A 27,810-nucleotide genomic window follows, 5' to 3' on the forward strand; every position below is an offset into this window, starting at 1 on the left:
CAGCAAGAGTAGGTGATAGATTACCACAGACAGTTGAAGCTGATCAAAAATGTGCCAGACTTTGGTTTTGACCTGTGTATGTCACCAGTTCTATTTACATGTTTTCAGCTTTTGGGTTGTAGTCCCATAAGACGTATATTTTTTGTTGTAATTTTCCAACCATTTCTTGAAAAGTAGCTTTCTGGTGTACAGAATAGCAACACAAGACTAAATTAGTTAGAATCAGCTTGAGGCTGAAGGAACAATATATTTTTAAGTTGTGGCTGTTCATATGATTTATTTAATCATTTTAAAGATTTCAGTTTGGGAAAGTCAGGAATGCACTCTAATGTGAGAAACAAAACAAAAAGAAATGTTCTTTGCCCAGAATGAAGGTCTGTGTTCTGCAAACTAGCATTTGTATGGAGCAAAGGATACTCAGCCTCCGCAGGCCTACTTTTCTAGTGGGTTTAACAGAAGATTTGGAGTATTTCCCTGTGGGGCTGTGTTGCTACTTGCCATCAACCTGCTTTGAATGGTGCCCCTGTGCTCCAGAATGCATCCATAGTGTGCCACATGCCTTTAAAGGCCGTTCATCTTCTGGACATGACTTTTTGCATTTTACTAGTCAGTAAAAAGGAAGAGAAATTGATGTATACACACATACATGTCAAAGAGCTGAATTGGTGCTAGTGTGAATCTTGATTTTACTAAAGACAGTGCAATGCAGTAAATATGAATGTATTTTCATTTCCATAAAGTTGCACGAGGCAATGCTCTCTAGAGCTGTTATCTTTTCTGCCATTCAATAGCAATATTATGCTAGCAAAATAGTAACTATAATTTTAATCAGCTCCTTCATGTTTCTTCCAGGAAGGGACTCCAATTTTAAGAAGGATGATGAGGTTTGTCTCTGTTTGATTTTTATAGTAAGTGGATGAATGAAAAGTAATTGCAAAAAATGGCCATGACATTTATCAGTCCTGCATGACTTCTATCATTATATATTAAAACTGTTAAAGGAAGAAGTTGTTATGAATTCATAAATTATTTTAAACAATTTACTTATGCAAAAAAATACATTTAGGTTTGATGACATTTGTAAGAATTGATAGTAGTATAAATAATTTGAAAAAAATATGGAAGTCCAGTGTCCCATTCTGGCACTTTTGAGGAGTTCAGTAGAGGTGTACAAAGAAGAGTCCAGGGTAGGAGTGAGCAAATGTGGAATCTTGGGCTGAAACTATGTCAACAGGATGGGGAGTGTAGTTTCAACCCTCTCTTATCTTTACAGCGTTTCTTGTGCATGCTAGCTCTCCAGCGAGATGGTTGATTGATTCATAGCAACTGATGGCCAGTTTAAAATTACAAAGCTTTCAATTTCCTTGTTCCTGGCAGATGAAGAGGGCGGGCATTTCCTGATTATATGGTATACATTCAAAGTATTTCAGTTCCCTATGGTGCTATTTGTGACTAATTTACTTCCATACAACATTAACACTGCTGGTTTTATGCTGTGGGAGGAGTGTATAGTGTAACATGCTGTGAAGAGAGGAAATGTTTCACAACAAGAGGTCCTTCTGGCTTTTCCTCTGTTTATGTTACCACCTGGAAAGTAGAAAAGGTGGAGTAAATAACTGATGATCCAGATGGATTGCACGAACAGTCACATCTTTAGGCATGACACATTAAGCTGGGCAAATCCACACAGAGAAATGGCAGGATTGCACTTTTACTCCTGGAAGCATATTTATTCTGGTGTAGGAAAATGTGTAGGCATGAATAGCACTTGACTACCTTCATGCCACTGGTCTTTTGGCAGGCCCTTTAGCCAAAGAAAGTGACCACTGAGCAGCCAGATTATTCTGGGGGGAAGTCAGGGATGCACTAAGTTGAGAGACAGGGGCTAGGGACAGGATATATCTGAGAAGTTGTAATGTGGGAATGATAAATCAGGGTCTGTGCAAGCAACATTGAGGTTTGGAGGGGCTCAGAATGAGGGGAACACATTTTTTACTCTTCGCGTTCACTTCCCTAATTCCTGCCTATGGCTGTAGACAAGTGGTTTCTTCCTTATGGGAGTTGGTGTGCTTTGATGCACTACTTACTTGACTCATGCAGCACCTCTCAGCCCACCAAGTGTATCCTGATTTCTAAGGGCTCAAGATACAACAGTAGCTAACGTGTGCAACACTTCACTCAGGTTGTGCCCAAAGTCCACAGAGAGCAGCAGATGGCATGGTGTGAGCTCAGGTCCTGTGTTCTGTGCTGCCAGGGTGGAGCAGGGAGCGCATGCAGGCCCTGGGACTGGGAAATACACACGAGCCTGATGTGTCTGTAACTCTCAACCACTTCCTTGATGTCCCAGAGCCTCTGTGACCCTGACAGCACATTCCTCTTCTTGGAGCTTTTTTCTTAACCTATGTTTAACCTGACCTTTGCTTAACCTACCGTTCAGTAGATTCATTGCAGAAAGAAGGTCAGGCTGCCTAGGAAATTATCCCTGCTAAATCTTCTGTTGATTATTTTTTTTTTAAACCATCTTTTTGTAACTTTGTAACATGTTAAGCTGTCAACAAATTACATATAATTATATTTCCCTTGACTTTACTGCATTTGTAATTCAACGAGAAGGCCTATAGTGCTTAACAAAGTGACAACTCCTATAGCAATAGATTTCTAGATTTCTTGGACCAGTTTAATATAGAGAATATCTCATGGAAGAAAACATCACTTTCAAGTACAGTCTTCCCTTTGACACTTTATTTTTACCATTTCTTGAGGTCTCAGAGATCATCACAAGGTTATGTAGATCTTTCGGGTTCCATGGTCCATATTAGAAGGTATTACATTGACAACACTCTACTGTACAAATGCTTTGATAAAAAAATGCTATTCATTTGCTTGAAATTCACAACAAATGTGTGCTTGCTGACACAAGAATCAAAGGCTTCCCTTTTTGGATGAATCTCTACAGGACTCTGTAGAAATGGAATCCTTTGTGTCCTTTCCTCATCTTCTTTTTTGTCCTCTGATTCTCAGAGGTGCTTATTGGAGCTGATTTCGTAAATGAAAAGAAATTTGTAAATATTCCCACACCATCTTACATGCTTTTATTAAGATGCATCCCTGCTAAAGAGTCACATAATTCATAGGCTTATACTAAAATCTGCGTATGGTAAAATCAATGTAACCTTTCATGACTGCTGTAGCTCTGCAGGCCTAGGCAGTAAGTCAAACACAGACCTGAATACTTGGAAACTGTTGTGTTAACAGCCCAAGCACTGGTTTAGACTTGTATGTTGTACTCTGACCCTGTCAGCAGGCAGGATGTCAACAGATGTAAATTGATGTATTGCATTGAGGAATGGATTTAGCTCACTTTATGCTGAAAATTTGGACAAATATTAAGGTAGTGATATTGTTTCCATTTTAAGAGGACAGTTTCTGCGTGCTATTGTATTTCATACCAAACCAGGACATAATTGTGGTGGTTTTTGCATGAGGTCAAAGTTGTTTCTACTACAGAGATTACTGCAGTTAGAAAATTATGCTGAAAATTATTTCTCATCAAACTTTCATTTATAATTGTATTAAAAACCTTTCTAGACAGGGCCAAATTCACCCAGACTTCCTGTGTTTCATTTCAGTGGTGAAACCAGCAAGACAGTTGGCATGCTCACCTTTGTGCATCATTCCCTTAAAATCAAAACATACACTAATTTGTGGGAGGGAGGAGTGTATGTATGCACAGTTTAGAAGGACAGAAATTAGGGCAGTTTATCTGAGCACCACCATTTGGTAGCTTGTTACCTTTGAGTACAATTGGGAAAACAAATCTTTGGACCCTCGGAATACTTGGCAATGTAATACCATGAAGACAGGTTTCATGGCTATAAACAGTGCCCACAAATATGAGAGTTTTTGACGGCATGCAGTTACAACATTTAGCTTAGCAAATAACTCCTTATTCAAATGCCCATTCTAAATTAAGACCAGGACACTAAAGTTGTACCTATTGGATACTGTATCTCTAAATCTGACATGGAGTTGTCATTGTACAGGATTCTTAATGTGAAAAACCTGAGAAAATGGTGAGGTCTTATTTTAAATCGTTGGAATGATACTGCCCTGTATTTCAGGTTTAATGGTATGAATTGCATTCAAAGTTTTACTGATTTGCCATTTTTTAGAAAGAAAACACGATTCACACACACTTAAGCTACTGTCCTGTTTTGAAGAGATGACTACAGCAAAAGCAGAGAAGATGAAATTTATTCTATCCTGCTCCCCCTTTTGCAGCAATGCTAAGCAATCACACTTCATCTATAGGCATGTGTGAAGTGTAAAGAATTACAGCAAGAGAATTCCTAGTTATGAGCAAACCTACCGACCTGCTCAGACTCCAGTGAATGTGACCACATTATTTCAGGGTCACATATCGTGTCGCACTGTGAGTCCTGTGACTGGGGACACATGGCACAAGTCCATCTAGTGACGTGATGAGGGACAGACCATGGTCAGAGCCACAGTTGAGCAATGTGTCTTTGAACAGGGTGCTTACCAGTGTGGAGCCCTGCTAGGTGGCACGTACTCAGCTACCGTGACCTTGTATGCTCTGGTCAGTGGATGAGAGCTCAGGCTGCTGAGTGGCATCCTCAAGGCTGGGGCTGCAGGGGGAGAAGGGCCACGTGCTTGTAGTGACGGAGACAGAGGCATTTTAGAACAACCCGACTGGAGTCAAATGCGAGTCTTCACAAGTCTCTTTTGACCATCTGCTGTGTAGAGTATACTGCCCTGCCTTTAGAACTGAGAAAACTGAGGAACGGAGAAGCTGAATGACTGAAGAACTGGGAGTTTAATCCAGATAACCCAGGCGCCAGCCTGACATCTCACTCTTGCGCCATCTTTGCTTCTTAGTTTCCATTCCTTTAATGGTCTAAGCTCTTTTGTTCCACTCCCTTTCCCCTTCCCACACAGATATTTCAACATATGTATATGTCTGTGGATGTGGAATATCAGCAAAGCTGATACTTTGCTCCCTACAGAGTTCTTTGTGACCACTCTCTCATGTAACTAATCCATAGCAATGTATACTCCAACAAGGAAAATTAAAAGGTTGGGAACCACTGACCTAACTTCTTAGTAAGCAATACAGCTGGCAATCAGATGTAACCCGAGCTCCTCACTATTGGAGCTGCCTGAGCTATTCATAGCAAAATAAAATTGCTATGGGAATAGAGCTGGATTTATTTTGTTTGAATGCAAATTATCCCAGGTCAGACAGACTCAGATCTTCTGCCCCCTCAAATTCATTTGCATCAGCTCTGCTAGGCTAAAGCTTTTATCTGGAGGATCTTCAGTGGGGAAAAGTAGATATGTGTAGTGAACTGCCACTGTCTAGAACATTCCCTGTGGGGCTTTGACACAATCATTGTAAGCCACTCTGAACAGAGTGAAGGGTCTGCCATCAGCTAGTCCTGTGTGGTGTCTGAGCGTGGTTAGTCTCTCTGTCTTGGCTGCAACTTCAACAAGGTGTCTTAAAGGTCTGAAGGAGCCTTTCACACTTGTTTGCCACTCTCACTCATGATTTGTAATCTTCTGAAAAGCCTAGCTGCCAAAGTCCTATCATCACAGGAAAAGCTGAGTTTTCACTAAAAAAATAGACCAAGTATGACTCTAGTACACATGATCATAAAGGGTAAAAAAAAGTTAAACACTCAGTCCAAAATGTTTCAAGAAATCAGAAAGCAAATAAAACACCAAAGCCCTTAAGCATTATTTTAAAAAACTCTAGTAACTTACAGTATTATGCAAGGCCTGATTCAAGACTTCCAATGTTTGGAGCTGCATGTGCGATAGGAGGGAATCATAGAATCATGTTCCTTATCAGAAAGAAGCAAACATCTGCTAATGCTGAGTTCCTATGGAAAAGAATCTCTAAGTACTGATTTTAGTTATCTGTTATCATCAGTTCTTTTGTTTTAAGCAGTTCATTTTTGGTGTCATTATTACCTAAATAGTCTTACTGGTTTTGCTTTTATCACAGTTATAAGATCAGAAGATTGATTGACAAGGCATGCCGTTTCCCTAGAATATTAGTACATCTGAATTTCATCAACATAAAATGCATTAGCTTATACACAGAGGAGGAGAATCTTCCCAGTGCCTTTTCATTGCACCTAATTCTTTGAGCAGTATGAATAATTCATAATGGACCATCCACAGGGCAACTTTCTGCCCTGTCCAAAGGTCTGTTAAAGATCTAGATATCTCCAAGTCACATTTCAGAGCTTTAAGAGGAATATAAATGGTGCTTTTATGGGAGGACAGGGAGGGCTGCACTTCCTATGCTTCAAAGTTAAAGGTAGGGCTCCTCTCACAGGCAACGAACTCTGTTACATGCGATGCTAGTTTAGGGGACTAACTGAGCTATCTTTTGAAGACAATTGGCCTGTTACACTTGGTGTACCATAAGTAACTAATCAACTGTAAGACGGCACATGACAAGTACGGGCTGCCTCTTTTTAGGAAAAGTGAAGCATAAATGCATTCATAAAACAATCCTGCTGTTTCCTGTTTGCTTTGTGATGGATTTCAGAGCTGTCATAACTAATAAAATATCTAGATTTTATCTTACAGTTGCAGGGATTTGCTTAAACAGGCCATACCCAACTGCTTGTACAGCTACCAAGCCTAAATTCAAGCAGCTGGTTTTAGCTAACTGCTTTCCAGAACCATTGTAACAAGCCAAAAAGCCAAACAGTCAGTGCCCATACTGATGGAATCGTTAACAAAGTGATCTTGAGTGCACTTGGCAAACCTTTGACACTTAATTTAAACTGTAGTTTGTGTCATAATGCTGTACTTTACATTAGTACTTTTCTTCTGTTCATTTATGATGCCTACTTTTTTTTTTTTTTAATATGAGAAATGAGGAAGCTCAGTTATATATAAGCAAGTATTTAATCTTTGGCAAAGCAATCAGATTTGTGTCAGTTCTAGAATATCTCATTACCCTGCAATAAATACCAATTTAATACATTTAAATACCAATGTGAGTGGTTCAGTTACCTTCAATGGAGGAACAAATAAGAGTATTTCCTTATTTGCCATTTGTTGACAGAGGATTGCATAAAGATGTTTTAAACAAGTTCAGTCAACTGCAGAAATACAAAGGCACTATTCAGAGATAATGTTGTCTTTGTTCATATAGGAATAATTAAAGACATGCAATTTTGTTACCTCGTTTTAATAATTGCTGCATGTTCTGCATAACAATTCTTTAGAGCAGCCAAACAGAGTAGTCTTTCATGACTAATTCAGATTGGCAATTTAAATGTCTTACTCTCCTTCTGTCAGATCCTCTGATAGTAAAATGTTATGTTGTTAAGAATTCCTAGCATTTTACATTTGCAAGAAATCTATGTGTTAGAAAACCGAATAAACTCAGTTACTTTGTGGGTCATTTAGAACATACAGAAATGTGATCAGCTGTAGAGCTCTCAAATTGAAATAGACAACCAGTGATTCTAATGCTTCTTTCATAATAAAAATAGTATGTATAAAGTCCATTAACTTAACCTAAACATTTGGTGTGGTACCGAGCCAGATATTGCAATCTGGTGAAAATCAGTAAAGGTCTGCTGAGGTTATCCACATCAGCCAGGGCCCCAGACCAATAAAACACTACATTTGTACCTTTCTGATTCTGGGATAGTCCTCAGTAACTGCCCATCTACAGACTTGATGCTATTCTGAAGAATGGGTGAATTTGTTTGGCAAACATAAAAGCTAGGGAATAGTTTAGTTAACTTAAATTCTCTTTTGTTTAGTGTGTTCACATGACTTTGTGCTGCCTGATTTGGGACAGGATCAAAAATGAAAATGCGATGAGTTTTACTCGTGGGATCTCTGACTTCAATAATACATGTGTATTATTGGAAACCTCATGAGAGTCCATTCTCACTAGTTTCCCAGAACATTTTCTTTCCCAAGTTGTTATAAAAGCACTCTGGAAATGCTTGCAGTTCAGAGACAATGTTCAGTTCAGTGGGAGCTCCTGGGTGCTTAGCACTCTAAAAGTTGGAGATTTATTTAACAACCTGTGGATGGATTTAGGGGGGCAGACCTGTCACTTTATGTCGGAAAATCATGGATCGCGTCCCTGTTGCTGTGTCCCAGAACCTTGTTTAATTCACCCAGTGCTTCAGTAACATGGGTGCATCTGTATGAAATGCCCTTCTGAGGGGAACAGAAACAAAATACGGAGGCAAAATACACTTCAGCTCTGTTAGCTGCCACAGCTGTCGCCTTTGCAGCTACCACCCAGAAAAGGGGCTGTAGGTCATAGCAGAGAGGGAACAAACTTCTTTAATTACCATGATTTACTGCCATTGGTTTGGCTGTTTGCTCATGCTGCTTCCCATGGGTAAAGATATCTTTCACCTCTGCAACACTTCCCATAATTCAGCTCCTTCATTCTGCTTTGCCAGATATGTTGCTTGTATTTTTTCTACCTGATTTCACATCTTAATTTGCTCATTTTGATTATAGTTTCCAGAGTATTGACATTTTGACCCTAACCTGAGAGGTGCTCAATAACCCATCTCTCAAAAAGTTAGTTAGCGATATCAGGTATCTACTATTTCATGTCACTCTGTACTATACTGCTGGCTATAATTCTTGGAGATAGTTTTGCTTATGACTGTAGTAAGGTTATAGCCTTACATATTTTTCATTCTACCACCTTAACCTATCCGAAGAGGTGAGTCTACCTCATTACACATTCTCTTAAGAAACATTTATTTAGACTGCCTACAAGATGTGGGATTGCTTTGAACAGCCTTATACTGGTATTGGTTGAATATCCTGGCTTTGGAGGAAAGAAAAATTCATGGCATGTGTGAGAAAACTGTATATCCCTTTTCAAGGCTAGACCCAAACCTCATTCTAAGCAGATGGCACTTCTTGTCATCTTGAGGGGATTTTGTAGCAGGCTGCTGGTATATGGGGGACTGCCATCTCTGAGCATGCATTTGAAATGGATCTGAAATCACCATTGCTGTTCTCCAAGCTGCTGGCCAAGAACTAGCTCTGTTACAAAATACCGTGTAGACACATAAACATTATGCTGAGCTTGAGCTAATAAGCCCAGTCTCTCAGCAGCTACATTGCTGAGCTGCCTTGGACCACATGCAGACTGAATGGAGGGCTAGTCTCAAACATGAAGAGCATACCTATACTTCATAAAGGGACTACCACTAACCCTATAAAACCTGATGGAATGGACTCATCTCTCTCTTTCTGCTTCTAAGGTGCTCATGATTCCAGAACTGGAAATGGTCTAGCAGAAAATTCCCACAGGTGGGATATATGAGCTAGGGGAGGCCCTCCTCAAGCAAGGTGGAGAACGGTCTTTTGTGATGCTAAAGGACCAGAAACCTAGCACCACATCAGGGCAGAAAACAAGAGTTTGGCTTTAATTAAAATGAACTGTAGCTAAGCTCAGTTCATGAGTTTTCACTATGAAGATGAGAAAAGCGCCAGTATGCTGTGACACGTGATGGTCCCAAAATACTGTAAAGTGAATTCCAGATATAGAGGCAACTTGTGGTTGTGGACCTCAGATAATTTTAAATAACCAGCAACTATTGTTCTTAGGTCATCTGTTCTTATTCTATCAATATCAAGGAAGTTCTACATTTACATTTTTATTTATTTTAAGTAGAACTAAAAGCTGTACTTTGTGCCTCTGATACACGCTGTAATTCTCGTTAAGATATTTGAATCAATGACTTGTGTGCTGGACAGTTGGCAAATAACACAACAGAAGTCTTGGATCAATGTCCACTGATGTCTGTGGGAAGGTTTATGCCAATTTCAGTTGGCCTTTTGTCAAGTCTTTTAAAACTTTGTGTGAATATTTGGAATCATTTTAACGGGTGTGAAACTACATTTAACTCTGCTTTTTGAGAGATTTTTCATTTTGAGTACATGCACACTCACCTAATGGTATAGACTTCATTAACTTCTTTGGCCATGGTTTTAGCTGCTACCAGTTTAGACAGAATGTTTCTAGCACTCTCGATTTTATATATATACTTATAACATTGAATAAAGCATTCTGGAAATGAGAAGTATTGCTTAGGCAGTACATGCACATGTTCTTTAGCACTTGTTTTAGCTGAGATATTCCTGTCTGTACAAATTGTAATTCAGTTTTGTGTCAGTCATTATTAAGTAGTTTTGTTTAGCAGCGACATTGCAGTTAATTCATTCATAGGTTTTAATTATCAGTTTCATTTCATTAGGCTTCTTTCCTCAGTATTTATATTTTGCATCTGGATTACGAAACGCCTGCAACTTTATTATGCATGTGGCCAAGCTGTTGCCTTTAATTTTATTAGCATTTAATGAAAATGCCTTGTATGCAAACAGAGAACCCACAGCCATGAAGCTCTTCCAGTGTAGAGCAAGGGTTTCTTTATTATCTTAGAACCTCTTTCTCTTATTGTAGGCAAGAAATACAAGTTTTGAAAAATCCTCTGTGTGGTATGTCTCTCACTGTCAGTGCTGTGTTTCTTAAGGAGGGTCTGTTTTTTGGAGATGCTGAAACATCAGAATGAATTAGATTTACAAACCAGTAAGCTCCCAGATTGTTCACTCTGAATCTAAGAACACAGGGGGAGACAAATGGGAGCAGCCTTTGTGTGGTTTCAGCAAAAGGCAAATGATAGAAACAGGTTTGTTAGAGTGGGATTCTAAAATCCATTTTATGTGGATTTGAAATTATGGAAGATTTACCTGGTTTAGAATAGCTAAGATAAACTTTCAGTGTTTTAAAGCATTCCTCCTATTCTTCAGTTTATAATCTATTAAAAAATAAATAAATCTTGAAGCAGGTATTTTATTATCATTTCTCTTGTCTAAATTTCATTTTGAGATTCTTCCTCCTTTTGAACTATACTGAGAATATGGAACATGTTCCTTAGTTTGGTGATAGCACCCTGATACCGAGGAATTTTACAAAGACGTATTCCGGTCTGAAAATTCCTTTTGCCCAGAGCTAAGCAAACACTTCATAACAAATAATGAGTGAGGGGAATGTTGCCTTCTCATCTCTTCTCAACTTGTCTGCAAACTGCATGTTCTTCTAATTTACTGATTCAGAATTATTTGCTATCCACACAGATCAACGTATGTCTTTAAATTTACTTCCCAATGGTATGGAATATCCCTTACAGAAAGAGCAAATATGTGTTGTGAAGGAAGAAAAAGGAACAGCAAATTCCAACTGAGCAGTCTCTTGGGTTTTCCTTTCCACCCTGTTCTCACAGTTACAGCTATTGTTAGTGATAACCACAGTGGGAGAGCAAAGAGGGAATAGATAGGAGTCCCTGGTCATTTTCATGCTGTATTGTCTAGGCTTACTAAAAATGGTAGATTTGATTGGCCTGCTTCCTCTCATAGTGTTATGATCGCAGAGAATCTGAAGAAAAAAATGGAGTTTGGACCTATCCAATCCTCTTTTTGTCAGGTCCCAAACCCATCAAAATTAATGGAAAGGTATTACTGAGTTCTGATTCAAGGATAAGCACGTGTATACTTAAAGCTATGCTGGCAATACAAAAACCTAATGCATAAAATTTCCATGACAATTTTGACAGTAATTGTTCATCTACTGAAATACTTGATCTGGCGAACCATGTTGCAGATTACAGTGATGTTTCGTGTATTTGTAGGAAAAATTCCAAAGAACACATTTTTATTTTTTTTTAACACTTACACTGCCCAGGAGTACAGACTAGCCAAAACCTGGCCTTCATCAAGGAGCTGGAATTCTTTGGCAGTATGAGGTTAGAAAAGAAGATTCTGTGCTAGTATCCTGCCTGTGTGCTCTGGGATTTCTCAGGTGGCGTATTTTCCAGACAACATGACCATAGCCATAGACCATTTTACTTTACCTAAGGCTAAATTTCAAGAACGTGCAAGAAAAGCATCTGGTTGTTATTGCCCAGTTGCCCACTTAGCACCAATCCAGAGGAGTGCATCTCTGTCAGAAGCCAGGTCAGCATTCTTGGCATTAGTTTTGAATTACTGAAGAGATTATTTTAATGTGAGTCCTTGAAACCATCCCATACCTGAAAGAAATGGAAAATGATCTGTGATTTAGTGAGTAACCAGGCTACTCCGTGGCACTTCCCCTTTCTTCATGACAACTTCATAAAAGTAGATGTTACCAAAAGAAGATATCTTTCGTTCTCACAACATTTTTCAATTTGGAGGACATGTGTGATGCAAAACACAAAGAAAAAAAAAGTCTTATTGGAGATTCAGGTTCATTTCTGCTGAGAAAAAAAAAAAAAAAAGTGAATACCTTTGTGAGGCACTCAAGTCAGTTACAGCCTATGAAGTAGTGCGGCAATATGCAGTACAGGGTCCACAACTCAGTCTGCCTTTTTTTTTTTTTCCTTTTTTTTTTTTTCCTTTTTTTTTTTTTTTCCAGAATTCTCAACCTACCCTTATAATGTTAAATATAGAAATTACATTTGGGGCTACATTTGGTAGAAGTTGGTGTACATCAGGGATAGTTTCTTACAGGAAAATGTAGAAAACTCTTTGTTCCATATGGTTTGAATCATTTACAAAATTAATCCTACAGGAATAATTTCAGATGTGGAAACCTTTAAAATGGAGAAATAAAAACCAGATTTACTACATTTATGTTTTACATCAGAAAAAATAAAAAAAGGCAGTGACCAGTTATCAGTGCCCTCTAGCAGATAAAGACTGCCTCTCAGAACCACTTTTAAACTGTTTAATGACACAAAACGTAAGGATTAAAATATTAGTCTTCCCTACAGGAAAGTACTTTGCCATTACCAAATGCGATTTGACATTTGAAATATGCCAACTTATGGCATTAAGCAGGAAAGTTAAATTCTTGTCAATGTTGTCTCTCTCTTATTTATCAGGGGCAATTTTAACTTTTCTTTAGAATATTAAGTAAATACAAAGATACTTAATTATGAATTTGTGTTGAAGAGAGGAGAGGGGGTAAATTTTTAATCAGAATAGCATCTATTTTAATGTTCATATAATTTTTCAGGAAGCAATATGATCATCTGAGTTCATAATATATAATATCTTGTCAAAATGAAGATCATGGTACTATTTTAGGAGCACTACTATTAAAACCCAATGAAAAATGCTTATACTGGGGAGTACTGTGAAGACACTATCAATTTGGAAAGACAGAAGTGAATTTCCATGAAGAGGGCATAGTGTCTTACTGTAGACTATGGAGTACCTCCATATCTCTGATAAATCTTTTAACGGGACTTAAAGTCAATTTTAGCATTAGCTTAGAAAGCTATGAAGATTTTACATGTGGCTTTCTATTTTCACTTTCTTTACATGTTCTGTTGAGTTTTCCTTATGGGAAACAGTTCTTAAAGTGCAGAAAATTTCACAAATCCTTAAATACAGTGCTTGTATTAGTCATTAAAATTTACTCTCTTTGGAATATCCTTGGCATTCTGGATGCAGGAATTTAAGCTAAATAAAGCATCAGTTTCAGAAGGGAATATGTGATACCTGTCTAATATGTACATTTTCAAGGAATGCTTTTTGAGGAAGGAGGTGGTAGAATCATGAGCTTTGAGGACTTAAGATGTCGGATGAGATGGTTTGTAATTGACATTTGTTTGTCTGCACATATTTTTCTGAAGCATTAGAGAAATGTGGATCTCATGGGATGTCAGATTTGGCAGGAGGGTATTGGCACATGGTAGAGCTCCACTGATCCAAAACAAAAATCTGTATCTAGTATTATGTATATAATGTAACAGAATTACCTGATGAAACTTCGTGGTTTTTGACTTGGTAAAAAGGAGTGTGTATTACAACGTGTTTTACAAAACCGAGAAATGAAATAAAATCATAACTGATTAATGAGCTGTATGGAAATACTTCCTCAGTGCCACCCGCATTTCTCTGGCCCTGATCCTGGAAACACTTCATCACATGTGCAGTTTTATGCATAGATACTATGTGAAAAATACAGCGTACTTTTCCCATACTCACTTCTGTCTTTTAGGGATCCAAAAAGGAAGATAATTAAGATACTTGATTTCACTGTTCAGTTTTCATTTGTATGAGGGGCAAAAAATATAAACTGCTTTATGTTGATTAGATTGCTGGAACTTGATTACTGAATGATGATACTAAAATTTTTAGATGCTTTAACTTCGCACAGCTGTACCATAACGTGCTTAGGTTTCTACTTAGAGTAACCTTATGTCTGGATTATTATTGCTTACAAAATCAGTCACAACACTGTGTGAAGGTGCTATGCTAATGCGGTGGGGTACAGCATGCTTGTTCTCTGTGTTACCAAACATAACACCTGGTCGTCTTCAAAGTGCAACAATGCATATGTAATTGGGAAGACTATCTAGATTAAATCTTGAGTAAATGTATTTTAAAGGAGTACATTTCAGTTTGTCTAGAGGCTTTGGATGGAGATCACTTTAAGAGCTAGCATGTTCCAGCTGTGAACTTCGACAGTCTTTCCTCTAATTTCTGATTTTTTTTATTTTTTTTTTTAGTCGGGTTTGATAAGGACACAGAAGATAGAGTTCCTTATATCTCCGTTACCTCAGCAGCTAGCACAGGAGCACAACTACACATCACCTGCTGGACACCATCCTCATGTATTATATAAACGAACAGCAGAAGAGAAGGTGCACCGGTACACAGTAGAGTCCAATCCCAAATACTTTTCTTTTGGTCATCACAGAACCCACACTTCCCACAAGTATCATGCTCAAGTGAATGGTTACCACCCTGGAAGGTTTCAAAAGCAACATTTTTGTGGACGTCGCAAGAAATGTATGTAAGGAAACTTTCTCTCCTTGTTTGAGATAGTGCCTCTTAGAGACTGTATGGTGATACTTAGGTGCAGTTCATAGTCACCTATGTGATGGAGACATAATAATTAAGGATAGTATGGCTATAAAGGGAAATAGATATGGGAAATATGATTCTTTAAATTGATGTCATCGTTGTTTTTTTTTTATTAAGCCATCAGATCACTGTTTAGTTCTCATTTACTTTACCTACATTAAAAGATCCCTTATCTGATTTTTTTGACATCGCCATAGTTTTTGATAAGCCTTTCTGTTTTAGATCACTGCTTTTGCACAGTTAGGGATGCCAAGTCCCTAAACTGTTCTCTGTTCTCTGTTAGTCTGGGGAAATAGAATTAATTAGGCTTGAAGGTGGAGGAGAAGCCTTCCAAATCACTACTTTCTAAGAGGACAGAGCATAAATCTTTCAGAGCTCACCATCTGATAATGAAAGTTTCAGCAACTGAGATTTAAAAAAAAAAACAAACACGTAAATTGTTTAAATAAAATTTTGGAGCCACCTCCTAAAAAACATATTGGAGCATAGTAACCTGCCAAGATCTATTCTGACTCCTTCATTTGACCTTCAAATTTCTGAACATTTTAGAGCCCCCTTGGACCCTATATCTGTACTTACAGTCTTCAGTTGATTCTCTTTGTAAACTGATCTGCTTCTAAGTTGAGTTACTTAAGGAGGGTCTCCAGGATTGCACACAGTATTGAAAATATTGTCAGTCCAGTTACATTCTTCCAACTTGCTTGTGTTGTGAGAAAATGAGCAGGTTCCTTTTCCAATAGGCATGTAGGGAAGACAGAGAAAAATAGAAAGGAAGGAACGAGAAAGGAGGTAGTGGAAAAGATGGCTGAGGCTGAGGCCTATCTGAAGCCAGATAACTGCTTTTTAAAAAGTGACTGCTTCTTCAAAAATCCTTCTCCTCACTGATTTGAAAGCTAGACCTCAGATGCAGAAGTCTGTGATTCCAACTGTAAATATTTGCATTCTGATGCAGGTCAAAGCTACCTCATTACATACTCCCTTCTGCTCCTGTCTGTTTTTCCTGATGCCTGCTTCAAAGCAAACAAAATGGTTCTAAGTTAGCTATTCTGCTCTGCAGTATTTAATTTTATTTACATTGTCCACTGTGGTCTTATTCCTTATTTGCTGTACCCCCCATGACTACTTGTCCAAATTCAGAATTATTCATGTCTTTAGCTTTTACATAATGCTGGTCCCTGTAATAAATGAACACATTTTGGTTATTGCATTTTCATACTGCTGCATAGTTTTTATAAGTAGCAGTGAAGATAATCCAAGAACAAAACTCCACTGCTTGAGGGTCAGTCTACAGGACATGTAAATATAAGCACCATTTTTTATGAGTCAAGTGCCTTGAAGTTATATTGCTTTCAAAACATGGAAACTGATGTGCCCTAAACTGAGTGCTTTACTCTTGGGTGAGGCATGTCTTCATGTCTTGACGTGCTTCCAGAAGAGGAGTTCTCTGAACTTGTAAAGGATAATTTTTTGTAATGAGTGGTGTTTTCAAATCTTACTAATACAGTCACTTGCAATGTTAAATAGAGTTCAGCGTGACTTAATTCTTGAAAGCAGATTTCTGTTGTCCATTCTGTGGTATTCCTGATTTTCCAGCTTGAGATGCTTGGAAGTTGCTCTGTCATTGGACTAACTTTCTGATGAGGCACAGGCAAGATTTTTTGAATTACCTGAGGCTCCTTCACTTGCCTCATGTTACATCCCATGTCAAACAAACAAACAAACAAATAAACTGTACTGTCATCCAAATGGTTAGCATGGCCTTAAAAAGTGGCCTTTGAGTTAATTCTTAGTGCTAAAGCAGTGTAGCTTTAGGTGAAAGAAGCAATGAGCAATTGGAGAGTTATAGGATGTAGAATATAGATTTCCTTTCCCGTTTCGGTCTCTCTGAAGAAATGGATTGGAAACCATTCCATGACTTTGACATTGACCAAGCTATACAAGCACAGAGGGAAAAAGTGCACCCCAACATTAGTGTGTGCAGGCTGGATGCACATATCCTGTTGTCAAGCCTTGATTGCTGTTTCCTGACATTTACCTATGCTAAATAAATACATTCCCAGCAGGAGCAATGTCAGTTGCAAATTTGCCACTGAATAGAACTTAATTGTGGTGTGTCTCCTTTCTGGACACTTATGGTATATCTCCTTTCTGGTGGTGGACGTCTGTTGCGGAAAGGATTTTTTTTCAACTGCGATGTAAGTAGCATATGCCAAACACTTCTAGATGTTATCAAAAGGACAGGACATATGTAGGTATTCTGTTAAAAATTCTTTTTTTTTTTTTTTTTTTTTTTTTTGCCACAGATGCTACCAATTTATTAGATTAATTCTTTATTTTGAACTGCTTACAGAATACATATGTTTTTTCTCCTATTTCCATCTCCCCCTATAGCCATCCTACCCTGAAGAATTAATCTTTTTTTTTTTTTGTTTGTTTAATAAATATACAAGAACTTCCTACTCATAAGTATTAAATAATGTGCTGTAAAAACAATATGGCTCTAAACCTGTGTTACTTCCGTATCTGATGAAACCGATCATGGGTGATCTGAATCCTTCCCCAAACTGAGTTTTATTTCCTTTTTAGATGCACCTAAGCCACCCACAGAAGAGACATACATTCGCTCAGATGAATATGGGACTTCTGCTAGGTTCAAAAGGTCACCTGCTAAAATTCAGAAAAATGGAAGTCTAAATGTTGAAACCCTTGTTGTGGCAGATAAAAAAATGTTAGAGAAACATGGCAAGGAAAATGTAACAACATACATTTTAACAGTTATGAATATGGTAAGATCTGATGTAATTAAAGTATGTTTTCCCTGTGAAATATTGTTATGTCAGAGTATCTTTCATTAGACAAATGGTGATACCAGAAAGGGCAGGCACAACATAGACAAGCTCTTCTTCAAGTCTCATATAATGTGTTACTTAGGCCAAAAAACTATTTATAATGATTTTTTTTTTTTGGATTATCACAGCTCTGACAACACTACTGTAGGGTAAAAAAAATATAAATGTTTGGAGAATATTTACAAATGTTAAATTTTAAAATATATCTTGTATAGTACAAAGAAATCATGTATGCTGAAACTGAAACTTTTATTTAGTTTCACGAGTCTTAATCTGTTTAGTCTGATGTCACTCCTTGAAACAAAAAATTGAGAAAGCAAATTTATTTTGAGAAAAATAATATAACTAGAAATACATTTTCCTTTGTGGCCTTGTTCTCCTTTAATTTTTTCTTCAAAACTTGAACTGTGACACTGATTACACTTGATCTAAGAGAACAAGGACAGAACAAAGCCCATTGAAATCAAGTTTTCAAGTGTTTTGAATAAGTGGAGTGGTTTGGGGCATAATTCTGGGTTAAGCTCTTTTGGATTAATCCTAAAAGATATATAATTCCATTAACTTGTATTGAAAAATGAAGGTGAATGTGATAACTCAATACATATGTCTATTTAAAAACTATTTTTTAATACATGTAGATAATATTTCATTTTCAATAATCACTACAGGTTTCCAGTTTGTTTAAAGATGGAACAATTGGAAGTGACATAAACATCATTGTTGTGAGTCTTCTTCTTTTGGAACAAGAGCCTGTAAGTTGTATCAGAATTTTTGTGGTGTGTACTTCATTTGATACTGTTCACAGGGAACACTGGATGTTCCTCTGTTATGTACATGAACTTTCATTAGAAGTCTTTGTCATTCTTATGACATAAAGTGTGAGAAGAAGATTGAAATCACAAAAAGCTCAAAAATTCTTTTCTAGATGTCACTGCTTTTGCTTTTTTCTTTTGATACTAAAACCTTCATTTTCATATAAATGTTCTTTAGAAACTTTGAAATGCATCCAATAAGATAAAACTTAACAGTTTCCAACATCTTCTTGGAGAAGTCTGGAATGAGAAATCTACTTGTAGGTTTTGAAGTAGGCTCTCCAGTGGGATGAACAGAAGAAAGAGACAAAAGATCCAAACTGTAGACAGCATGTAACAGAAGGTGGAAATGGAGCTGATTCTTTTGGCAATGGTTCTGAAAGAAAAGAAGAAAAAATCTTTCCTGATGAGAAAAACTTTTGATGGGTTAATTTACTTGGATAATATTTTTCCTTCACCAAAATCTCCAAAAATTTTAATCACAAGGTTAAAAATATTTTGGTATTCAGTTTTATCAGGAATCAAATCTCTATTTATTGTATTTCAACTGCTGACTTTGAAAATATCTGTGTCTGGTGAATGCTTCAGTTTTATTTTATAATTCTAATAGATTAATTCATCAACTGAATTGGTCATCACAAATAGTAAATACAGGATTGCATAAGTTCACATAGAAAAAATGCAAACAAAAATAATTCTCTTTTCCCTAACCAACTCTTCTTCCTTCAAGCACCTTTCTCAAGTTTTGATGAAAGCACCTTCTTTCTGTGTCTGTGAAATACCTACAGGGTGGATTACTGATTAACCACCATGCAGACCAGTCACTGAACAGCTTTTGTCAATGGCAATCTGCTCTGGTTGGGAAGAATGGAAAGCGCCATGACCATGCCATCTTGCTTACGGGTTTTGATATCTGCTCTTGGAAAAACGAGCCTTGTGATACTTTAGGTATGATAAAAAAACAGTTTCTCAAACAGAGTTCTGAGAAACTCGTGGATGCAGCATCTTGATTCACAGAGACTGAAATGTTTTCAAATAACTTTTAAAATTTGTTTATTTAATAACTTAAATTTGTTTAAAAAACAAATAACAAAGGCCAATTTATAATGTTAAACTTCTTGAACAGGAAAGAGCTGTATTATTATTACATATATTTCTTTGAGTTACCTAGAAGAAAAAGAATATTTCCAGAATATTCCCAGCAAAAGTGGACAGATAAGCTGTCTGAAAACATCCTTCTGGATTGTCACCTCTTCAAGGAATATTTGAGATTTTGAAATAATTCTGAGCCACTCTATTTTATTTTATTTTATTTTATTTTATTTTATTTTATTTTATTTTATTTTATTTTATTTTATTTTATTTTATTTTATTTTATTTTATTTTATTTAAGAATAATCTGTACCAGTAAACTGCATTTTGGAGGGTTAGGTTTGATTTGCATTAACTTCTTATATAGGAGTCCCTTTATTGTCAAATAAAAGTCTGCTTTAATTCTTAGATGATAAAACTGATGAAGTAGATAGCCATCTTGCATCTTCATGCAACACAGTAGGAGCAGCTTATTAGGAATAGTGTAGATGATGTATGTACTTAGCATTCTGTAGAGGAACAACCTCTTCTACCATTTCCTTCTTTCAGGATTTGCACCTATCAGTGGTATGTGCAGCAAATATCGTAGTTGCACCATTAACGAAGATACAGGCCTTGGACTGGCTTTTACAATTGCTCATGAATCTGGACACAAGTAAGTTATTTTTCACGAGTCTTACCTACTCCTTCTATAAATAAATGTGTAAGTGAATGGAAACACAGCATCAATTAATATAAATCAGCTAGCCATGAATCACAGAGAGCAATTATTAGAATATAGACAGCATCTATAGACACCCATGGAGCTTGTATTGTATTTTTATTTTTCGATGTATTGGTTATGAACAACCTGTGTGGCAGTTTTAGCCTTTCTGTAGATACATCCATTGGATTTCCATTTGATTTCTATGGTAATAAGAGTGTCATTTTCCTAACTTCTGTCTCAAGCACAATTGGTAGTCTTCTGTGGAGCTTCAGCTATTCTCTGAATTTTTGAATTAAGATCTAAAGAAGACAAATAGCTTTTACTGTCCTATTTTCTCCAGATACCTTTTAATTCCTTTTCACAACTTTTTACATGTTTTTGACTTTCACTTCCAGCATAACTCAAGTTGGATTCTAACTAACCGCTGGTGGTATAGAAATATATCTTCTCAATGTGGAACAAACCTGAAATCAAGGCTTAGAAAAAACACTGACATAAGATCATTATTCTGTACAGCAACATTTGTGCGCGTAATATCCTTCAAAAGCAGCGCAACTATATTCTGCTGTTTGCTCAAGGCATGAATCCTTCTGATTCTGCATGACTGAATCAGGACTATTTAATTTTCATTGTACGGATGCACTCTACAGTATATACTATGACCTAATGTCTACATGAGTGACCCTTTCACAGGTCTGAAGGGAAACAAGGAATTAAAGAATAATCCAGCTACTTGTGAAGCCCATGGGAACTGAGCCAATGCTTTCAGTGGGACCAAATATGTAAAATGTATATGGCTTCATCCTCATGGCACACTAATGCAGTTTCACTGAGCTCAGTAGAATTTTAATGCCCTTCGATCAGTATGAGGGAGAGAATCAGGCTCAAAGCTTATTTTTCAAGAATTATCTCCTTTAGTAGTTTAATCTCCTTCTTGTTTGTTTTATTCACTTTTAGAGATTATACTTGGAACCTCTTAAATACTTTTTTTGGTTGGTTGTTTTTTTTTCTCTTTTTTTCACCACTGCCATTGATTCATAGAATCATAGAATATCCTGAGTTGGAAGGGACCCTTAAGGATCATCAAGTCCAACTCTTGACACCGCACAGGTCTACCCAAAAGTTCAGACCATGTGACTAAGTGCACAGTCCAATCTCTTCTTAAATTCAGACAGGCTCGGTGCAGTGACCACTTCCCTGGGGAGCCTCTTATATTATGGAGCTTCTTGGTATATTTCCATACTCCTGTCTAATGAAATGCATCTTATCTGCTAGAAAACAGCTGCCTCAGGTACAAACTCTTATCATCTGTTCATATTCATGTCCTTGAGACTACCTAATATGAAGTGTAAAATGAGAGAACTTGGTCTCTGTGATACAGAGATTTGTGGAAGAAAAATGTTCTCAGAATTATTGTCTGGCAATCCTAACAATCAGCATGCAACATGCGGCTTTGGAAACGGTACATGATTCATTATGTCAAGGTGTAAGGTAATTTAGTGCAATTTTGAAAATTTAGGATCTCATCTATTGATCATCAGTGTTTATATAACAGGTTAAGAAGTGCTTTCAGGCTGTGCTCTGGTCCTGGAGAAAAAATGGTTCCCTGTGGCAATTATTGAAGGTTCAGACCATGGTTCTTATCTGACAGGATGATGCATACAGGACATTTCCTGGAGTTTTCTTATTCCGCTCATTAAATGTCTGTTGTGTGTCTTTGAAAGTCAAGTGTCATTTCAGAGAGTTCTCTCCTGACTGTACCAACTCAGAATTTTTAGGAGAAACTTCAATTCAAATATAGGATTGGTACCGCTAACCACTTCAGTAAAATAAATGGAGTGATTTGACTGTTTTGCATTGATCTCATATTAATATGGATGCAGATAAATACAAAGTCTTGCTGTATGAAAAACTGTGACCATACTATAGGTGCTGAGGTCCACTGTGAATATATTAATCCAAGTATTTCTTATTAAGAGGGTATTGTATAGTGTATAGATCACACTGTCATCCACTGAGTAGCTTCAATTGTTACACACTTTTTATGGTTTTATTTAAGTAGTTTGTGTTTTTACCTGAAAGCTTAACGTTTCCTTTGGGAGTTCAGAGCCCATTGAGTGAGTGGGTGTTAAAACTGTGGATCTGTTGGCTGTAATGCATGTGAACAAAGTTAGTATTTTATAAAGGATTATAACATATTTGCTCAGTTGGCATTTTTTTGTCCATTTATAGAATGAGACATATATTTTAGAAAGCTTGGATCCTCAGTTGGTGGCAACACATGCAACTCTGACAAGCCTGCAATGATTTAAAATAGTAGAGGATCATGCCCAGTAAATTAGATATTCCCTGCATGTGCACACATTGCATTCATAAAGTCGCCAATGTACTACAATGTAGATGTAACAGATTTTGAAATTTCTATTCAAAACACATTGAAATCCACAGATGTCCTGTACAGTGAGTAAATATAAAGCAGTGAAATAAAGTCTGAAAATTAAATTTATTATAACCATAAGCTCCACATCATTTATCATTTTCAATGTGGCTTTTATTATTGCTTATTATTGCTTATAAACGAGAGAGATGAGAGAGCACATTGAGGAAAAATCAATCTGGGGTAATCCCTCTGCTGCAATTATCCACACAACTCATTAGTCACTTTTTTGTTTGTTTGTTTAGCCTTTTTTTTTTTTTCCTATAAGGTACTTTGCATTTTGGAGACATGAAAATAGGGCATCTGGAGTATAAATCTGATTTTGGCATTGATTGGCCCCATTTGACAAAGGCTGCAAAAACATATACCTATAGCTGTGAATTGAACTTTTCAGAATATTTCTCTTTCACCATGATTTTGCAAGAAATTCATCATCTGTTTATCTGGAGAGCAGGCTTACTATAGACAGTATAATATTCCTCCCCACCTCCCCCCGCCCCCATTGCCCCTAGGAGTTCCTTCCAAGACACAGTTGACTCCAAGTAAAATCAGTTCTTGGCTTGTTATGGGATGTCCAACAAGGTGGACATATAAAGCTATAAAGTGGATGTTAGATAGAATTTTTCACTGGCAATTCATGATACAACAAACAGGCACAACTTCATGAAAAAAAGACCAATGGTTGAACTGTAAAACTTCTGAAACAGTCTGTAACTCCGGTAATTAGATGGCAATGCCTTGTCATCAGTTCACATTGCAGAGCTCCTGTCCATCACCATCTTTCTTGAAAAATGACTATTTTTTTCTAATCATACAAGTGCATGATGACAGTAAAGTCTGAATGCTATTAACTGGAACTAGTTTTATCCTAATAGTCATTTGAATGGTGGTTTGTGCATATGTGTTCATCCTTTTGTGGAATTCAAACACAGAGGTGTTGACTGTAATGTGTTTCTTCTGCCACAAATTGTGTCTTGCTTCTGGTTAATGTAATTTTTCACTCTCATGTATGATTCTTTTTCAGCTTTGGTATGATTCATGATGGAGAAGGAAATCCTTGCAGAAAAGCTGAGGGCAATATTATGTCTCCTACACTTACAGGAAACAATGGTGTGTTTTCTTGGTCTGTATGCAGCAGGCAGTATCTCAATAAATTTCTCAGGTAGGTCAGATGTTAATCTGGACCAGTGTCAGGGAATGTATCTTAGTAAATGGCCTTGAACTCTTGAACAGACATAAAAATTACATAGGTGTGAAATTCACCTCTTTTAAAATGTGCTCAAACCAGTATACTATTTGAGCCTGCACACTTGGACATCTGAGGTGTATTGGTGGTATGGTATAGAATCAGAGAGCCATGGAATCATAAAATGGCTTGGGTTGGAAGGGTCTTTAAAGACCATCTGGTTCCAACCTCCTGCCATGGGCAGAGATGCTGCTCAGTAGATCAGGTTGCCCAGGGCCTCATCCAACCTGGTCTTGAACACCTCCAGGTATGGGCCATCTACAACTTCTCTGTGCAATATAAGTGTCTTTTTCCTGCCTCACTTCAAAACAACAAATTTCACCCTCCATGAATACCCAGTAATAACAGCTGGCATATCATTCTTTCCCAGGCATTCCTGTCAGTAGAGAATTAGCAGGAAGTGAACACAGAGAGCCGACACAGTAGTGCCGAAGTCATTGCAAAATGTAAATTAACATCAGTTGCCTTTCTCCCTAGAGTTTCTCTCTTGATCTAGCTCATGGCATGAGTAAGGACATTTTAAGTTTTTCATACACTGCTTCTGGTTAAAAAAAAAATTAAAAAGAGAAAGATGCCAGTTAACTTCTCCAGGGTGTTGGTACTACTCAGTGATGCTTTTAAAGGAGCTGCATTTTTCTGAGCTTAATGTCATCAGAATTGCAGTTCTTTCTTGCCAAATTTTCATTTTATTTGCTGTACATGGGTAGACTATGTGTCATTATGTAAAAATGTGTAAGTGGTACTAAGACCCAGATCCAGTAAGGGCATTGTAGATGTTAATTCTCTGAAGAAAGAATCGAATTCCTACATATTTCAGTTTCTTGGTTTCAAATTATTCAGTACTTGGTTTCAAATTATTATCTTAGAGCAATGGATAGGAAAGGTGACAGAGTTTTGGTGACTTTGTGTGCTCCAATGATGCAGCATATTCAGCTTACACAAGCAAAATGCAAATTGAAAAAAACTCATAAGCCCTCCAGCATGCAGTATGGTCCAACAGACTTACACTTGGAAGATCTATCTAGCATAGGGTTACCTTCCATACACATGGCTTCTCAAGCACACATAAAGGAAATAAAAAGCAGACCAAAGTGTACCTTTGGTCTTAAGCTAGACCCAGCCAACCCAAAGCACACAAGCCACAGAAGGCTTCTGTTTGTTGATCCACTTGAAGTGAATGCTGAAGTGAGACAGTGTCCATGTTGACTCTTGATTCCTGATTTTGGGAATCTATTTAAGGGAAAGAAGCAGACCAGATTACCTTGATCTTTTTACATACAAATAAAGGGAGCAAAATACTTTGGTATAATTTTTTTTCCTGTCACAACAGTCCCAAAGCCTGGAAATTCCTGCTTCCTTAAAAGTTTGCAGGTCAGGCTACCAACAAGATGTCAAGATCTTTTGGCTCCTGCAAGCATATATTCTTATCTCAGTACATGACTATAAAGCTAATTAAAAGTACTGTATACCATACTATATGTTTTTGCTGTTCTGTAGCAAATTAAAATGTTGTGATTTAAAGACCTTAGTCATAATCACTATACATTCTCATTATAGTACAGCTCAAGCTGCCTGTCTGATTGATGAACCGAAGCAAACAGGACAGTATAAATACCCTGACAAACTGCCTGGGCAGATCTATGATGCAGATACCCAGTGCAAATGGCAATTTGGAATGAAAGCGAAAGTGTGCAACCTCAGCTTTGTAAAGGTACCTATTGATATCCTTGTGGAAAGTTAAAATTATATTAGGGAACTGCAGCATTCTATAAGTAGAAGTAACACTGTTCTCCAGAGCCCGGGGCTATTTCTCTACTTTATCTTGCTTGGCAATTTGCTTTGAAGGCACTGGCCTCCTTTGAGGAATATCACCATTCCTGAGGTGTTTCAGAAGGAAATTTGTGCTTTCTGTGAGTCAGAAGGTGTGCAGTTGGGTACATTAGACCCCTGAGCCCTTGCCTACTATGCTTATGGACATTAGCAGGCAGTAGAGCTTTGATCAAAACTTTCATGAGGGATGAGGGTGGTAAAAGGACTAAGCTTCTTGTGTTTTGTTTTACTCCTGTGCATTGATGTGGAAGCCTGGAAAAGATCTATAGAGTCATTTAAGAACAATAAAAATGGAACTTCTGACTCTGTGATGAAGGATTAATTTAGATTAACCCTTTATTATAGTGACTATTACAGTCCTTGCTGGCCTCCTCAGAGAAGACATTTTGTGAAATAATCCAGAGTGGTCATTCTGAAAAGTGTTGTCATTTCTTTTACTCACATTATTATTATGGAAATTTTTGATTTATTTTATATTCACCATATTTATCAGTTGATGCAAGCAGTGTTTCTTCAACAGCTAAAAAGAGATGAGAGTGAACTGCATTGGGAAAAGACTGTTTCCAGCCACCTCCCATGTTTTAGAAAATCTGTTCAGCTTTGTTGTCCCTGCAGACTTGTTTTAATTTTAGCCTTTAACATTTTAACACAATTTTTTTTAGCATAGTCTCACACTCAAAATAGTAAAAAATATGTATATAGTGAAATGGTGCATAAACATGAAGGCAATATACAGCATATGGCTGTGCTATGAATCTTAAACTCTGGATATTCTAAATGCAGAAATTTTTGTCTATATGGCTTATATGGTAGCAAAGGCATATATCATTTGTTACTTTTTCTAAACACCAAGACATAATAGGAATTATGAGTTCTATGATAAGTACTTTTTTCTTTCTCTTTTCAGGATATATGCAAATCTCTCTGGTGTCACAAAGTAGGTCACAGATGTGAGACTAAGTTCATGCCAGCAGCAGAGGGAACAGCTTGTGGTATAAGTATGGTAAGTTCTTTTAAATAGGATGTCATTCTATCTTGGTTTTAGATTGTATTGGGTTAAATACTAGCTCCCCTCAAAACCAGCTTTATCCAGACCACCCCAGGTTTTGTATCATGGACTTGCCTATTGCTCTGTAGAAGATTGCACTGCAATACATAGTCAGGACTTGTCCTCACAGTGGTGTCTATTTGATTGTAGGTAGTGATGCCTCTCCCGTCGAGCTATAGAATAAGATACATCTAGAAAATCTAAATCAACAAAAAAAATAATCCATTAATTATAACAGGAATTAGATCAAGACTTCAAATTCCATTTTGATATAAATATTTCTTAAGCCATAATACTTGCTGTAGAAACTAAGGCCATCATGCATATTATCATTAATGATCATTACTAGAACATGGCTATTTGCTATAGTTGAACTCTATTTTAATAATCTATAATTACACAAAATATTTTATTTTGCTGTAATGTTTGTTTCAATAGAATATTGTTTTGATTTTCAAGTTACTGACAAATGTTCTGTTTCGCTTTTTCTCTTTGTATAATATTTCATAAGTGAATGATAAAAGGAGAGAAATTTTAGCAGAATTTTAGCAGGCTATTTTTAAATTACATGGGAGATTTTGAGGTTCTGACAAACCAAGACCATCAAATTTTTGGGGGAAGATAACCCAAAAAGATACTCTCCAAAAGAACAGTTTTGAAAATTTGTGCTTCAGAGATCGTGAATCAGAGCTTGGACAAATTTAAGGCCACTATTTATCTATACCATCATGTTGACCAATCTCCTACTTCAGAGTCCTTGTTGTACTGTGAACTATATCATTGAGTTCATTGGGTGACCGTAGATTTCTTAGGGTAAAGCGCTAGAGCTTTTAAATGTCCA

The 27,810-nt window shown here is 37.0% G+C and overlaps 1 protein-coding gene and 1 long non-coding RNA gene across 9 annotated transcripts in view; one reads left to right on the top strand and one right to left on the bottom strand.

The window, feature by feature from the left end:
• ADAMTS18 (ADAM metallopeptidase with thrombospondin type 1 motif 18) overlaps positions 1-27,810 on the top strand; it is a 187,608-nt gene that overhangs the window by 121,771 nt on the left and 38,027 nt on the right. For 7 of the 8 annotated variants that reach the window (XM_072043722.1, XM_038185531.2, XM_038185532.2 and 4 more), the window contains 8 exons: positions 14,592-14,874; positions 17,536-17,735; positions 18,467-18,550; positions 19,399-19,558; positions 20,252-20,357; positions 23,870-24,007; positions 25,649-25,802; positions 26,829-26,924. In XM_072043722.1, coding sequence (XP_071899823.1) covers positions 14,592-14,874; positions 17,536-17,735; positions 18,467-18,550; positions 19,399-19,558; positions 20,252-20,357; positions 23,870-24,007; positions 25,649-25,802; positions 26,829-26,924 — 1,221 coding nt within the window. Of the gene's footprint in view, positions 1-14,591; positions 14,879-17,535; positions 17,736-18,466; positions 18,551-19,398; positions 19,559-20,251; positions 20,358-23,869; positions 24,008-25,648; positions 25,803-26,828; positions 26,925-27,810 lie in introns of those variants that run through there. The other variant, XM_021271473.4, reaches the window with a different exon arrangement.
• Positions 26,939-27,810, bottom strand: part of LOC140003465 (uncharacterized) — a 177,503-nt gene continuing 176,631 nt past the window's right edge. Inside the window, exon 3 of the long non-coding RNA XR_011812209.1 lies at positions 26,939-27,169. This is a non-coding gene — a long non-coding RNA (uncharacterized lncRNA). The remainder of the gene's footprint in view (positions 27,170-27,810) is intronic.

This window comes from Anas platyrhynchos, chromosome 12 (genome assembly GCF_047663525.1).
Source record: "Anas platyrhynchos isolate ZD024472 breed Pekin duck chromosome 12, IASCAAS_PekinDuck_T2T, whole genome shotgun sequence".
In the NCBI taxonomy this organism is placed as follows: Eukaryota; Metazoa; Chordata; class Aves; order Anseriformes; family Anatidae; genus Anas; species Anas platyrhynchos.